Consider the following 17056-nt stretch of genomic DNA (forward strand, 5'->3'; position numbering starts at 1 on the left):
GATTCATACCAATTTTTCATGGATGTGCATCCACATATGGCCATTTCAACATTCCTTCCATCTCCTCTTGCATGAAGGTTACCCACTTCCCCATATCCTCTTCTTTCTTGATCCTACTCTTGCTTATTTTCTCCTCAACAACCTCAATAGAAACTTCACACATATCTTGCTCTTGTTTCTCCATCTTGGAATAGCATCCACCCCCTATGCATCTTCATCGTTTGATAGAGTCTTAGCTTTTGAGTCTACCAACTCAATTTTAGCTTGAAGAATTTAGAGTGTTTAGAGGAACTAACCGATTGTTCAGTGGGCAAATAGCACATGATTTGATTTCACACACACGTGCCATCATTATAAAGCCTATTTAGCTATTTTCCAGCATTGTGGACTTTATTCAAGCCTTGCAAATCCTCTTGGCTATTCCTGGCATCATTTGCCACAAGCCTTGTAACATATTTAATTATATATTACAATTCCATCTTCACTGACAATTTAGATTTCACTTGATAGTGTCATGTATTGTAGTTTATTCAGAGAGTGATTTCACATACACTTTGAGTCCATTTCTTGCACCATGACTATGACTAGCAACCTCAATCTGGAGGCATCTACTAAGCTAGACAACTCAAATTAAAATACCAAATCGATACCATTCTTGTACTTCAAGACAAATGGGAGTATGTCGATGGGTCTACACCTAGACCATTGGATGATCCAGTCAGTAGTATCGCTACTCCACCTGTTGGCACAACACCAACAGCAAGATCTACATTGGTATCTATAGCTACACCATTAATCACCGTACCAATAGCATATCTTGTCATTGCCCGAGCACATGAAGAATGGGATAAGAAATACAAAAATGCCTATCATTTGATCAAGCAGAATGTGCAAGATGTCATGCTAGGACAACTCAACACAGTGAAGACATCAAAAGAAGCATGGGATATGTTCACAGCTCTCTATGAGTCTAAGAACACTTTCAAGATTCTCACACTAAGAAACCAAATCAACCAAAGTTTTTGCAACATCAGTGAGATTGGTCATGCTTACATACTTAGGATCAAGGATTCCAACAATCAACTCATAGCAGTAGGAGGAGAGACCATGAATCTAGCTAAAATGGTTCAAGTCATCCTGAATGGACTAGGAGAGTGATACGAGAATATAGTCTAGAGTATTTCCATTCAATGGAAAATTCCAACACTGGAAGAACTATAGTCAGTTTTACTTGGTATGAAGAACTTAGGATGCAAGCTATTCATGCACGCAAAGGTCATTACAATTATCAATCATTCACAACCTTAAATAGAAGCAGAGGTAGAGGCAGAGGTAGAGGTAGATCTTTCCAGTGAAGAGGTCATCATCAACAACAAAGTCAGCATCAAAGTCAAAATCATCATTAGCAAAGAGGAAATCACTCCAATCGAGGAAGATTCCAAGGACGAGAAATGCATCCACCAATGTGTCAAACAATCAGTGCAACTACTGTCATAAGTTTGGACACTATGAAAGACATTGCCACAAGAAGTAGTACGACCAAGGTGGTCAATGTAGTAGCAATCGAGGGAATTTTTGTGAAAGAGGAAATCATCATGGTGGACATTTAAGTCATATTCATCATGCAAATGAACCTAAGAACATGTTTCTTGCAAGCAAGGATATGAAAAAGATTGATACAGTGTATCTCAACATTGATTGCAATTCAAAAATGGAACGTAGTTATCAAGTCGATCAAGTAGATCAAGATCCTTGGTACATCGATAGTGGTGCATCATCTCATGTGACAAAACATCAAGAATGGTTCACAGAGATGAAACCATTGAAGGACAAAAGAACATTATCTACACTGCAGATAACACACCGAATCCAATTCAAGGGAAAGGCAATGTCCCTATGAACAATTTCACTAGTACGAAAATATTGGTGAAAGATATACTCTATGTTAAGAACATCTTGTCATTTTGTCAAATGACAGAACACAACTATTGAGTCATCTTCGATAGAGATGAATGCATGATCACATACAAATCTATAGGATATTAGCTAGTAGGAAAAGCAATCAAGGAAGGATGCTTGTTCAGAATGCTAGCTTCAGTATCAAATTTGCATGCCATGTCAACTCAACCACAACAAATGCCAAAATTCCACAAAATGGCACAAGAGATATGGACATGTCAATTTTAAAAGCTTGATAGAGCTCAAAAATCAGAATATGGCAATTGGAATTCTTAAGCTCCAATTTCTTAGAAAAGTTTGTGAAGCATGCTACTTTGGTAAACAAAAGTAAACCAATTTCGGCAGAAGCACCTCTCAAGCATGAGGTTTTCTTCATTTGGTTCACACAGTTGTATGGGGTTACACCCAAACCCGTGGCATCAATGGTTCACTTTACTACTTGATTTTCATCGATGACTATAGTAGATATTGTTGGGTGTTAGCTCTTTTCCACGGTTTCTGTAGGAAGAGCAAGGTATTCTCAGTATGCAAGGTTTCGAGGCTTTTTGTCACCTACAAATATATCAAGGTTGTTGTTTGTAGTATACGTGTAGCTTAGGACTTCGAGTCATATTCCAATGAGAGATGTAAGCTTAAGTGTGGTAAGCAAACATAGTGCATGCATGTGTGAAAGGAACGTGCATCATCATGGTTGAGGTAATGAAGGCTTTTGCCTTCATTGGTGGTTGAAGGGTTTTAGGAGGAGTTTAAGGGTTAGAGGGAGGTTCCAAGGTTTCGAGAGAGGTTCCAGAGTTTAGAAGAGGTTTAAGGGTTAGAAGGAGGATCCAAGGTTTTCAGGGTAGAGTACATGGTGTAGAACTCGTCTCCCTTATAGTTCATGGAGATTAAGGGTTGAGGAACTAAGGGTTTAGGGGGAACATAGGAGTGGGAGAGGAAGAAGGTGTAAGAGCATGGGGGGAAAGGAGAGAGAGAAGAAGGGAGGAGGAGGCAGGAGGAGGAGGAGGAGGAGGAGGAGGAGGAGAGGGAGAGGATGGGTTGCAAGGTTGGAGGAGAGGGGAGGAGGAGTTGTAAGGTTAGGACATGCTTTTGGACTTGGAGTGCAAGGAAGCATGGACACTTGAGACAATTGCTTGGAATACCAAAGTAGAACTCAACACAATGTCCCAAAGAGTGTGGGCTTCATTCCATTATGGGGTATTTATACAAGTTGGAGAGCTTCTCTCTCTGCATGTAGGAATTGTAAGAGAATCTCTCTCTACATGTAGAAGTTTCATATAGAAGTTGCATGTAGGAGTTGCAAGTTGCATGTAGGAGTTGCATGTTGCATGTTGCATGTAGGAGTTGCATGTAGAACTCGCATGTTGCATGTTGTATGTAGGAGTTGTATGTAGAACTCGCATGTAGGACTTGCATGTAGAACATGCATATTTGAGGATTCCTAAGAGAGATTATTCCTAGCCTTATGCAAGTACAAGCGAAGCTTTACTGCTACTCTACACACATTCTGTACTACCTAAGTCCATGTTGGCATAGAGACTCGTTCGTTGGGATTGAAACTAAGTGGAGGCAAATGGCTATCAAGGTGGCATGGGACCTCTAGAATGTAGTATTCCAATGTTTTGTAGAAGATAGCACTTAGGCAAAGGAAGCGATCAATGTTGCTACACATTATTTGCTCATGCTACTAAAGTGATATGGATATTCCATTGTACACCAGAGTATGGTTCGATCATTGGCCAATTAATGGTGCGATCTTTATCCAAAGTGTATATGTTGGCTTCCCATCTGTGATGTCATGGAACTGCATAGAACTTAGGATGGGTTCTGAGACATTGAGGTGCATGTAGATACTCTTTCAAGAAGATTACATCAAAGAGCTTGGGATGATGCCAATCAGGTTGTGGATCCAACTTGCTTATCCAATCTTCACTAATTTGACACTAATGAAGGTTGGTAGGAAAGTTGTCCAAGGTCCCCATCCACCTCGAGTTTTCATATCAAGATATTTGCTCCAAAATTCCTTGATAGGGGTACTGGGAAGTGGTATCTCATCAAAATCATACCCATCATTGGACTTTGGCATGGGAGTACGAAATGGATTATCTGGATCCTAATATTCAAAATCAAATACTATGTCATTTTCTGCTGATGGCAGCACAAGTAGTGTCGGACGTGATGATGGGGCAGGGAGAGAATTTGGGGACATGGGGGAGAAATATGGAAGAGTATTAGTTGTGGAAGGGGGAGTAGAGGGGAGGGTGGGAAGAACTAGGCAAATGGTTTGAGCAGCTTGGTAATCCTCAAGGGTAGGGTTAGCAAGGGAAGGGAAGAAGCTAGGTGTGAGGGGCTCGTAAGTTTGTGACTATTGGGTTAGTTGAAAATGGTGAGAAGCATGAGCAAAGAGACAATGAAGGGAATAGATGTTAGGATGGAGCTTAGGGAAGGTTAAGAGGGTGGTAGCAACAAGGGGAAGTGAGGTTGTGAGGTTGGTAGAGAGAGTGGTTAGATATGGGAAGTTGGATGTGAGATAGGCCCTGTCATCTTCCAACACTTCTTTTTGCTAGTGCGATGGGATCATCAATTGCAAGGGTGGGATGTCGGTTATGTCATGCCTTACAAATAATAGTGATGGCCTTTGTAGCAATGGCAACAAACCAACAATAACCTTGAGGGGAGGACTACCCATAAGGCATACATATGCGATGAAAGCATCAGTCCTGAGTGCTATAAACCCCGCACGTCTAGATAGGTAGAAGATATTTTTCTCATCTTCGGACAAGTCTTGGCAAATTATGCGTAGAGTTTTGGTCCCCTATGGAATGTTCCCATTTGATTATTGGATGAGTGGATATGATCCTGATTTGGATTTGTTTCCATTGGATAAGAACTCGTGCATTGAGGTGATCTTCCACTTGTAGAGTAGCCACAAGCCCTTGATACACCACCGTTGTGCATTGTAGTGGAGCTTCATTAGTGTTGTCTCCCATTGCCTCATTGTTGTGCACTAGCAATTGGAGTTCAAGCTTGGAGATGATTATCTTTTGGGATTGCATCTCATCCATTTTTTCTTTACATTTATGGTAGATGGATGTATATGCCCCCTTAAGCTTTCTCATTTGTAATTTGACCTTTGCCTGTTGAGGAATGTCTTCAATGGTATTGGACCATTGGTCCAAGACTTGTGCTTGTGAAGTGCTGGTCTCTTGAGCGGTTGGTCCTTTAAGATTCTACATTCCCTTGTAAGCTCTTCAATGTTGAACATGCGTATTGCCAAATACTATTTCATGTCTTCAAGCTTGTCTTGGCAATCCTGGGGCTATGCTTCTTTGTGAATTAGAGTGAGTCGAGCTTGTGCCAATGACTGTGTTTGCTGAGCATGTGTGGAGGTCAAGGAGTTATAGTAGGTCTATAGGATTTCCATTGCTTGTATTGTTGGTGTTAGCTGTTTTTGGCTTTGGTGAAGGTTGGAGGTCACATCCCTCATTACCTTCTCTTGAGCTTGGAGAGCTTGGTTCATGCACACTTCTTCAACCTCCTTCTCATCTATTTGTGCCCGAAGTGCCTTGACCTCTATGGCAATTGCCTAGAATTGGTCTTCGATTCATGTTGCAGTCTGTCTGTCCAAATCTCTTGCATATTCCTCCTTGGCCAAGCTAGTGAATAGTTCTGACATTTGGATCATTTGGCTAGCTTGATGATGGAGAATGACAGACGATGATGAGGATTGGCGATACTGCTGATACAATTGGTGCCCATATAGCCATCCTGATGATTTTGTAGTACTTGTGGGGGGTTGTTCCAATGGTATTTCAGTCACTTGGGTACAATAGTCATAGTGTTGATCTGGCACTAGCTCCCCTTGTGGCTCATGGACTGGCATGGCATCAATGGTGGTGTTGGTGCTGATGTAGCCTCAGGCTCTGGTGCTGATCCTGCCTCAGGCTCTGGATGCTACTATTGTTGGAGAAATATTGGTTGTAGTTGTGCACCAAGCTGTAGCATCTCGTGGGGCAATTCCTCAATTTCGACCTCCAAAATAGGCATTTCTTTTGAGGTATCTTCATTTGCCAATGTGATAGTAAGAGAAGTTGGCGACGGTTTCCATACTGGTAAGAAGGGAATGTCCAACTACTCAACAGGTTTTGGTGACTGGGGCAAAGTCATTTCTCATTCTTGTAGCTCTTTTTTTATGATTATAGCCAATAAGTGTGGAATTTTTCATTTTTGGCCTGATGAACCATCTTTTTTTTTGTGAAGAAGATGACTAAGTGTTGGATCCAGTCTTGCTTTAGTTTCCTACTCAGCAAAACAAACGTTTGGAGTGGAAGGGATTGATTCTTGCCACACTTAACCCCCAGGATTATGGATAGGAATTGTGCTACTTCCTTGAGGCGAGGGTTAAGGATGGGCGAAGTAATATGCCGTCCCTATGGAACATTGTGCCTTTGGCAAGGAGAGGTTGTACTTCAAGAAATTTAGCATCGGCAAGCCGTGTATTTGGCACCTTGTGTTGGGAGTGAGAAGGACCTTTGAATGACTGTACTATTGAGGATAATGTTGAGTGGGCTCTGATGTATACTTGCCAACCTGTGCATTTCTGGAAAGGTAAGAATGGAGAAAGTCCCTGATGTATGTGGTCATTATAGGACTATCCTCCAAGTATTTTAGGCTCTCATACAAACTACCGAGAACCCCTTTCTCTAAGAAAGATGTTGTTGCATTGGAAAGAGCATAAGTCGACGTAGGTGGCCACACAAGTTCGAATGACCGGGCCCCATCAATGGCTATGTAGGTGATTGGGGTGGCATTTGGGTCTCCATGTCATGCAAAAAATCCTCCTCACAGAGCTATCGCTCTGGACCACAAATTCCTATGGTCATCGTAATTGAGAGGAGATACATGGATTCGAACTCGGGAGGGGGTATCGTGGTTGAGGTGGTGGGTTCTTTCTGCGCATCCTCTTTCGTGGTGGCATTGTTGCTAAACCTGCAGCCATGTGTGTGCATATGGTGTACCATTGATCATTAGATTAGTTGGCATGCAGGTTTGACATTTGTGTGTGTTTGTGAGAGATCTTATTTTTACACATGCTTTGAGAGTGTGGAATGAAAGTGTGTGGCACAATTATTCATGCAATCAACTATGTGCCTAAGCAAAAGCGTGTGAGTGCACGTGACCTAGTAGCTAGGTATGGACTAACTATATGCTTATTTTTTTGCTGTTGGGATTTCATAGGACAGTTAGAACTCATACATCACTTCTGAGCCCTAGGTTGAAATCGATTGATGCTACCTATATGTGTGAAGACGTACATATAAAAGTGAGTGCTCGTGAACAATCTAATCCTAACTAAGGAAGACTTGGGTTTTCCCAAATCTTCATTTGTGTTGGGGATGGCTTGCATGTTGAAGTAGTACCACTTCAGTTGGCTCCCGTTGATCGTTGTGTTGAATTGGACTCCGTCCAATGTTTCTAGTAGCACAGCTCCGATGGGATTCATATTTTTGACTCGATATGGTCCTTGACCTAGATACTTGAGTTTGCCCTTTGTGTACTTTAGCATTGTATAACAAGGCCAAGCCACCTTCTTTGATGTTTTTTGCTTTAAGATTTCTATCAAACCATGCTCTTCTTCTGCATTTTTTTGTTGTCATGGCATGGTAGGCAACTAGTCTTGTCCCTGTGTGCTTCTCCAATTGATAGAGCCTTTCTTTCAAGGATTCATGATCTCCCATGTGTTCCTGTACTACTATGCATAGGCTTAGTATTACAAATTCTAGTGGGACCACAGCTTCAAGGCCTTACACCAATTGAAAAGGTGTGTTCCCTGTACTGACCTTGAGTGTGGTTTGGTATGCCCATAAGGCTGCATTCAGTTTCTCTACCCAATCAGAAAGCTATGGTTCTACTACCTTGGTGAGGATAATGCATAATATTTTGTTGGTGGATTCAGCCTGTCCATTCCCTTAGGGGTAGTAGGGTGTGCTTTTTCTATGGATTACCATAAAGCCAGACAAGAGTTCTTTGATTATCTCATTAACAAAATGTGTGCCTCTATCCGACACAATTTCAATGGGGCCTATAAGAAATTACTCAAGTTTCTAAAACACTTTTCTCTCTTATTATTGCAAATTTTTTATAAATTGCAAAATATTCGAATTAGCTTTGCAATATATGGTGACCCTTAGCTTTCAATGATCCATTGAGAAGGTAGCTTGTTAAAATGTCTGTGATGTCAAATACAAAAAATATATACTTGAGCCTAAAGTTTATATAAAAGGAAGGAAATAGTATTTTCTCGTTTAATAGCCACATGCTAATGATTTTATTTTGAGTTAAAAGGAGGAGTTTTATCATATAGAAACATTACTTAATTATTGGTCGTTGCTTGTATTATAAACAAGTTTGGCTTGGCTTATTTGGGAATCATGGCAAAATCTTTTGGTTCAATGCATGGTTGCATATGGTGGATTCTATTATAAAACGTTCTTGCATACTGTAATTTCTTGTTTCATATAGCTTTCTATGGTTATGATCGGGTCTAGGTCCTCCATGTCTTCTTCCTCAAGCACCTTGGGTATAATATCAAATGTATAGGCACATTAGGTGTACTAAGAGCCCATAGAACTAGCTATTTCTTTATATGAAGAAGTTGGCACACTTGGATGCAGTGAGAATGCAAATAGTTTGATCTAGGTGTGCTCGTTCCCTTGAGTCAAGGCACCATATAGTTTATTTCCACAATGATTATCACTAGGAACAAAGGATGGGTCTCTTGAACATGTACAAGAGGAAATCCAAAACCCTTTTTCTCTTAGCCCATTCCTATTGGAGTTGGCCAACTTGGGATTTCAAATAAACACATTTTTCTATAAAGGGGATATTCATCAATGATATGGACTAGCTACCAATACAAAGGTTACTTTTATAGTAGACCAAAAAGAACAAAAAATAGTCAACTTGAAGGATAATATCAAGAACAAGAATCTACATATGAGCAAGTCCAAGAAGATAAAGAAGAGAAATGAAACAACCTTAAAGGTCAACTCATGCTTTAAAAGATAAGTCAATTGGGTCACGTAGCGTTTCTTTAGTGATAAAAATTATGGACTAGCCATTTTGAAGATGCAATAAAAGCTAGACTGAATGGATGATGATTCAAGAGTGCATTGTACAAGAACAACACATCAAATTTGCATGATTTGCTAGACAAGCAACTTTCTATTGCAAATAATTGAATTTCCAAAGTGGAAGATGAATATATGAAAATATACAAAGGTAACCTTGTTCTAAAAGGATTTATGAATAATATGAAGACTATGAGTAGGCATATGCACCAAGTACAAAAAGACTCCATGAAATTTTCGTATCTTCAACAATGATCCACAATGTAGCATGTACTAGAGTTAGAGATGTGAATGTGTTCCATTATGTATTTGAATGAAAAGGTATATATACATGAATCAAAAGAATACAAGCATCTAGAAGTTAGTTAAGAATATTGTATCATAACCTAGAATATTATATGTTTTGCAGGTTGTACATTATACTAACAGAGTTCAAATAGGAAGATATCACTATTTTAAAGGTAAAGAATAGTAAGGAGAAGCAATGAAACTTCTATCACCATGCTGAAGATATGAAGGATGTAGGAATCATGCTATTACTATATTTACTCAATACATGTTAAATCCAAAACAATCAAACTAGAATGTAAGGAGTATTGAGATACGTCAAAGGTATGAAATGACTTGAAATTGAATATAAACTATTTGTATATTGTGAGAGTGATTATGATCATATGAGATCAAAATATTTGCATCTTTCTTACCCAAAGAGCAATATTAATGTTATCTAGCAAACATCCAGCTTCTTTATCAAAAGATGATTTACAGCTCTAACCACTTTTATTTGTGTAACTATGTGGCTAAGAAGTTTGTCATCACTATTTTGATGAGACAAATCTAACTACAATGTATTGTGATTATTTGTCAGCATGAACATTGGCAAAGACCACAAGTGCTTTGTAATCCTTGAATGCATTGAGAGCATTTGATTTCTGTTTTAAGAAATATATCCAAAACTTTTGGAATAATCATCAATGAAGGTGATGAAGTATATGCTTTACCTAGTAACATGGTAGAAGCATACCTCCATATGTCAAAGTGAATGATCTAGAGAACATTTGAACTCCTAGTATAGATGTCAATGAGCATCTCATTAGGGAAAGAGTGTTACTTAGTGACATCAAATTGCAACAAAGTGACAGCAAAGAAACCCTTTGGATCGATGTTTTAAAGAACCACTCAAAACAAATTTTTTGATAGAAACATTAAGAAGCTTATAGTTTAACTAAGAGGAGGGACATACCCTTTAAGGAACAATAAGTATCAATCCTTGTTCAAACCGAGGAACATCACCTTTAGGAGATGACAACTTCTTGATGTTGATCTTGAAGAGAGCTGTTGAGATATAAGATCAGCAGTCTACTAAAATGTATTAAAGGGCCGTGAAGCCTTTAGGAAATGCCACCTTCATGATGTTGATCTTGAGGAGAGTTGTTGAGAGTATAAGATCAACATTCTACATAGTGTAAAATGCATTATTTTTCTTTAGAGTGCTAAGATGCATAAAAGGGACATGAAGCCTAACCATTATATAGGACATGTTATTTTTTGTGATTTTGAATTGTAGTATGTAGTCAGTTTGGAAGTTCTCCCCCCATCCTACCCTATCCTCTCATGTGTATGTTTATGTGTCTGTCTCTATACGGCTTTTGCCTTCTCCCACACCTATTTGCCAAAACATGAGGGGAATTTATTAAAACGTGCAATTGCACAATCGAAATACTAGTAGGCCTAAAGTGACACATTTAGTCTATACCAAAGTATTCTCTTTTTAGTGTGGTGATATATGCATTGAACTCTTATCCACATTGACACACTAATACACAAAGTGCATGAGGTGAATGTGATGCATCGTTCTACATTTGGTAAGGTGAATATAGTTGTTGAGGCCATTAGTTGGGGACAAATGCCATGCACATTATAGGATTAGGGAGGTAATGGTTTGATTCTCATATGAGTGGAGCTCACTGGTTGTTATGTAGAGTTGTAAGACTATGCCCTTTCTTTTACCCTTTGTGATAGAATGAGTCTTTGTAATCTATACACGAGCAATAGAGTTAGGGGCACATCATTCCTTTTGGCAAGCTGGAATCATTCTATATAATGTACTTATACATTTATCCTGTTTGGATAAACTATCTTTTGGGCTTTCTTAAGTTGAGATGTATGTCAATTCTACAATGTTCAATCTTCTTTGCATGCATTGGTTGATCATGGAAGTTGAGATGTATGTCAATTCTACAATGTTCAATCTCCTTTGCGTGCATTGGTTGATCATGGATTAGAGTTCAATACCATTGACTCTAATCCTTGTGAAATTGCAACTGACACTTGGAGGGTAATGTTGAGAGCATTAGCTTTGCTTTCTGGCTTGATTGTGATTCCTTCTTTAGGTCAAAAGTTGATTCTTCTTCTTGTCCATGCCTAAATGGAATGAAGCATGGAACTTACACTCATCAATTGGACTGAGGTTGCAAGCACGCTTTCCTTTATGCATTGAGAAAAGACGTGCTTCTCTCGAGTTTTTGCGCTTTTCGATGGGATTGAACTATGTGAAGTGACTTTTTTTAGTTAGGGTTGAGCATGTGCATGCATGCGTTTGCACGAGAGAGAGAGAGAGAGAGAGAGAGAGAGAGAGAGAGAGAGAGAGCACTTTTACATTTTACACTTTCTTTCAACCCTTGGATCCGTGACAGAAACTCAAGAGCGGTTGCCTGAGCTTATGTGAATGTCCCACCACTGCAAAAATACTGGAGTGAGGGTCAATAATCATAATGGGTAGAACCTTCGTCAATAAAACCATAAACATTTGAAATCTCATTCAAATGTGACTATAGGATAGTAAACCTAGCCAAAATTCACTCAGCTTTCCTAAGGTTCAAGTACAATACATGAACCAAAATATAACTGAGTTCAATCAGTTTTTAAGAGATTTGGAGAGAGAATTTGGCAGAAGCATAAGCAGCCAGCCTGTGAGTGGATACAAGCCTTCGAAGGGCTCACCGTGCAGCCATCATCATGGTTACATTTTCAACCCTTGGATTCGTGAGAGAAACTCAAGAGCTGTTGCCTGAGCATATGTGGATGTCCCACCACAGGCAAAATACGGGTTAATAATCATAATGGGTAGAACCTTGGTCAATAAAACCATAATCAGTTGAAATCTCCTTCACATTTGACTACAGGATAGTAAACCTAGCAAAATTCACTCAGCTTTCCAAAGGGTCAAGTACAATACATGGACCAAAATCTAACTGAGTTCAATCAAATTTTAAGAGAGTTTGAGAGAGAATTTGGCAGAAAGAATAAGCAGCCAGCCTGTGAGTGGATACAAGCCTTCAAAGGGCTCACCGTTCATGGTTACATTATTAATATGATACTAGGTTAAGACTTAATAGTGCCCCGTTAGAAGCCAGGATGCTGCTGTCTCAGAAGCTTGCCATTAGCTACACCATGCATGCTTGATGATATAACACATGGTGCTGCATTGTTTGAATGAAATTCAAACAGTTGCTTTGCAACCCAATTTCCACGTTCCATGTCAGAAAGGTACCTGCATGCAGTAAGCAATACCATAAAGGATGCAACGCTAGGTTGGACAGGCATATTATTGATGATGTTCTCTGCTTCATCCAACTGTCCCACCCTCCCAAAGAGCTCAATGATACAAACATAATGCTCCATTCAGGAGAGATGTAGTGCTTCTGATTCATGGAAATGAAGCAATACCAGCACACATCAATGAGACCAGCATTGCTACATTCAGCAAGAATACTCACAAACGTGGCCTTATCTGGCACCACTCTTTCTTGCTGCATTTGATTGAACAATAGAATTGCCCCCTTGCCCTGTCCATGCTGGGCATGTATAGTAATCATGGCATTCCATCCAACTGTGCTTCGTTCTGGGATTGCACCAAACATCTTCTCGATGCATCTTCAATGCTGCCACATTTGCCATACAAGAGCAGTTCCCAAAACAACATCATCCTCTGACCATGGTTTTGTAAGCAAGTATGTATCTACTTGCCTTCAACTAGCATAGCCTGATCAGCACATACAGAGAGGATGCTCACAAATGTAGCCTCATTGGGAACAATGAGGCTTTTGCTTTACTCGAATGGGATCATCCCTCTTAGCAACCGTCAAGACAAAGCATCCCTTATCACAAGAGAGTTTGAGAGCGAAGTTGGCAGAAGCATAAGAAGCCAGCCAGTGAGTAGATACAAGCCTTCAGAGGGCTCACCGTGCAGCCATCTTCATGGTTACATTATGCTAGGTTAAGACTTGTGCCCTGTTAGAAGCCAGCATGCTGCTGTCTCAGAAGCTTGCCATTAGCTACACCATGGATGCTTGGTAATATAACATATGGTGCTGCATTGTTTGAATGAAATTCAAATAGTTGCTTTGCAACCCAATTTCCACGTTTCATGTCAGAAACGTACCTGCATGCAGCAAGCAATGCCATAAAGGATGCAACGGTAGGTTGGACAGGCATATTATTGATGAAGTTTTCTGCTTCATCCAACCGTCCTGCCCTCCCAAGAAGGTCAATGATACAAACACAATGCTCCACATCAGGTGAGATGTAGTGCCTCTGATTCATGGAAACGAAGCAATGCCAGCACTCATCAATGAGACCAGCATGGCTACATGCAGCAAGGATACTCACAAACGTGGCCTTATCTGGCATGACTCTTTCTTGCTGCATTTGATCGAACAATAGAATTGCCTCCTTGCCCTGTCCATGCTGGGCATATACAGCAATCATGGCATTCCATCCAACTGTGTTTCGTTCTGTGATTGTGCCAAACATCTTCGATGCATCCTCAATGCTGCCACATTTGCCATACATAGTGACAAGAGCAGTTCCCAAAACAACATCAAACTCAAACCCATGGTTTTGTAAGCAAGTATGTATCCACTTGCCTTCAACTAGCATAGCCTGATCAGCACATGCGGAAAGGATGCTCACAAATGTAGGCTCATTGGGAACAATCCCCTCCCACTTCATTTGCTCAAAAAGTTCAAGAGCTTTCATGCCCTGTCCCTGGTGGGCCAGCATGGCAATCATTTCATTCCATGAGACTACATTTTGTCCAGGAATTTTGACAAAAGTTTCCCAAGCATCATCGAGATTGCCGCACTCGCCATACATCTTCACAAGAGCATTCCCCACAGCAACATCTAGCTCAAGGCCCCTGATCAAAAGATAGGCATGAACATTCACACCTTCAGCTAATGCTCCATGGCTGGCAAAGGCATCAAGGATACTGGCAAAGGTGATCTCATCTGGGATTTTTCCTTCGTCCTGCATCTGCTGAAAGATATGTAGGGCCTCTATGCTCTCTTCATTTTGGGTGTATGCTGCAATCAATGCATTCCAGGATACAACATCCCGTTCAAGCATTTTGTCAAACAGCCTCTTTGCATCTGTTAGACTGGCACATTTACCATACATATGGATGAGAGCATTCCCTATGACAACATCTGACTCAAATCCATACTCCAGGATTAAGCCATGCATCTGCTTACCTTCAGCTAGTGATGCAGAGCTCGCGCATGCAGCAAGCATATTTACAAAGGTAACTTTATTTGGAGCTACTCCATTCTGCTGCATTTTTTCCAAGAGTTCAATGGCCTTCTTGCAATGCCCATTCTGGTTATAAATTGCAACCATGGCCGTAAATGAAACTACATCCCGCTTTGGGATCCTGTCAAAACTCTTAACTGCATTCTCCAGGCTGCCACACTTACCATACATGTTGATGAGAGCATTGCCAACATACGTATCCAATTCGCATCCACTGTTCAGCACATGGACATGCAACCGCTCACTTTCAACCATCATTGATTGGCTAGCAAATACCGCAAGAATACTGACAAAAGTGATCTTGTTAGGCAGTACTCCCTCCTTGTGCATCTGGCCAAAGAGTAACAGGGCTTCCTTGCCCTGCCCATGACGTGCATAAACTGAGAACATAGCATTCCATGAAACCAGATCCCGATGAATAATTTTGTCAAACATCCTCCGTGCATCCTCCACGGTTCCACACTTGCCATACATATTGATTAAAGCATTCCCAATAACAACATCTCCCTCCAGTCCAACTTTCAAACTATGGTCATGAATCTGCTCACCTTTTCCTAGTGCTGCATGGCTGGTGCATGAAGTGAGAATGTTTATGAAAGTGACCTTGTTTGGCATTACTCCTTTCTGCTGCATTTGGTAAAAAAGTTCGAAGGCTTCAGTGTCATATCCATGCTCCGCATAAACCATAATCATGGAGTTCCACGCAACCACATCTCGATCATGCATTTCATGAAAAATCTTTGACGCATCATTCAGCCTGCCGCACTTGCCATACATGTTGACAAGTGCAGTTAACAACGTAAGATCTGACACTAATTCACTGCCCATGATTCGAGCATGCATCTGCTTGCCTTCAGTAAGGGTTACCTGGCTGGAACATGCAGAAAGAACACAAAAAAGTGTGACCTTGTCTGGAACCAGCCCCTCCTGCTGCATTTGAGCAAACCGCTTGATGGGCACTTGGCCCTGACCTTGCCGGCTGCATGCTCTCAGGATTGTATTCGAGGGCATATTGTCAAACAGAGCAACTGCATCATCCCGTCAAGCTCCGCACCTGTCATTCCCCAGTACGGCGTCGTGTGCGTAGCTACAGTAAGTTTATAAACAAGCTGTCTATGTGGCAAAAACTGTGTACACGCTTCCAAGGGAAACGTACGTAGAAGAATACAAGCGGCTCCTATGTTAAAGACTTGCCTTTGGCTTTGGTTTCTCCATGTGCATGGAACAGTAGTAACTTCACCTTTCTCAAAATCATGCTTATCCCAAACGTCTCTTGTAGCGCCTCGCCATGCTTCCAGCAGCATGTTGTTGTTAAAACTTTATCATGATGTTCAGCATACACAAACGTTCCTAGCAGCATACACACGAAAAAACAAGAATAATAGAAGTTAATGTAGGGGATCAATGTCCAAATTGATTCGTATAGCAAAAAGATTAATTCTTCTTTGGAAATCTTTGAGAAACATAGTCAAATCTTAGAGGTCCCCCCATGTTACCCTCCTGGGCAAGAAAGGGCCCCCTTCCATGAAAAAAGGCTTGCAACTTTCCAGATTACCTACTTGGAAAGGTCTCTGTCTTAGTCTTGCTACTTTGTTCTCTGCTTCATCCCTTTGTTCTCTGTTTTTTTTTAAAGCTTCTTGACATACTCGTTAAAAGCCCATTGCTTGTGTCCTACGATTCATGCAAGGTGGTTGTGGGTTTTCCGATACACGAAGTTCATGTAGGCTCCTGAAGTTGAGTAAGTACTCCTTTCATTTACCTCAATTGTTATTGCCATCCAAGAATTTTTGTAGCTGCATAGGCCATTCTGGTTATCGACTTTGCAAAATAATGCTAATTCCAAGGAACACCATAGCCAATGGAAAACCATGCAAGGATCTTGAGTGTTCGATCTACAAATATTCCAAAATTTCACCAAAATTTGCACATTTGTATGAAAATGCAACAAAGATTGCCACATCAAATGTGAGGAATCACAGCATTGATTGTTGCTTTGCCACATTAGCTTTTACACATGAAAAGTGGTGAACTCTCGTTAGTGCCAACCAACACAAAATCCCCATGGGTATCCTCCAAACAGGCACGTGCCATGTCCTGTTTCCTAGCTCCATCAAAGGCTTGGGTCATCTCGCGGGAAGACTAAGGATGTTTACAGACTAAAGCCACCCATGGTGCATTGAATACATCTGGTCAGTGAACTAGACATGGGCAAGCAGTCTCCCTCGTCCATGATCCTGAAGATGCAAGACATGGAATGGAAAGGAAAGTAGAAAAGCAAGACTAGGCAAACATAATGGAAATGAAAGAATGCTAGAAAGAAATGTACAACCAAGCAAAGTACTTACATGATCAAGAAAGTCTTGAGGCTTGATTGATTT

General features: G+C 40.6%; 1 protein-coding gene across 1 annotated transcript; it reads right to left on the reverse strand.

Moving 5' to 3' along the window:
* Window positions 1–13382: 13382 nt before the first annotated feature.
* Window positions 13383–15689, reverse strand: LOC147885871 (pentatricopeptide repeat-containing protein At4g13650-like). The gene has a single exon (XM_087396240.1). The coding sequence runs from the start codon at window positions 15687–15689 to the stop codon at window positions 13383–13385; it is 2307 nt and encodes a 768-aa protein (XP_087252366.1).
* Window positions 15690–17056: the final 1367 nt, after the last annotated feature.

The sequence above is a fragment of the Dipteris shenzhenensis genome, chromosome 25 (genome assembly GCF_047967505.1).
Source record: "Dipteris shenzhenensis isolate YYH24624 ecotype China chromosome 25, Dip_SZ_1.0, whole genome shotgun sequence".
Taxonomy (NCBI): domain Eukaryota; kingdom Viridiplantae; phylum Streptophyta; class Polypodiopsida; order Gleicheniales; family Dipteridaceae; genus Dipteris; species Dipteris shenzhenensis.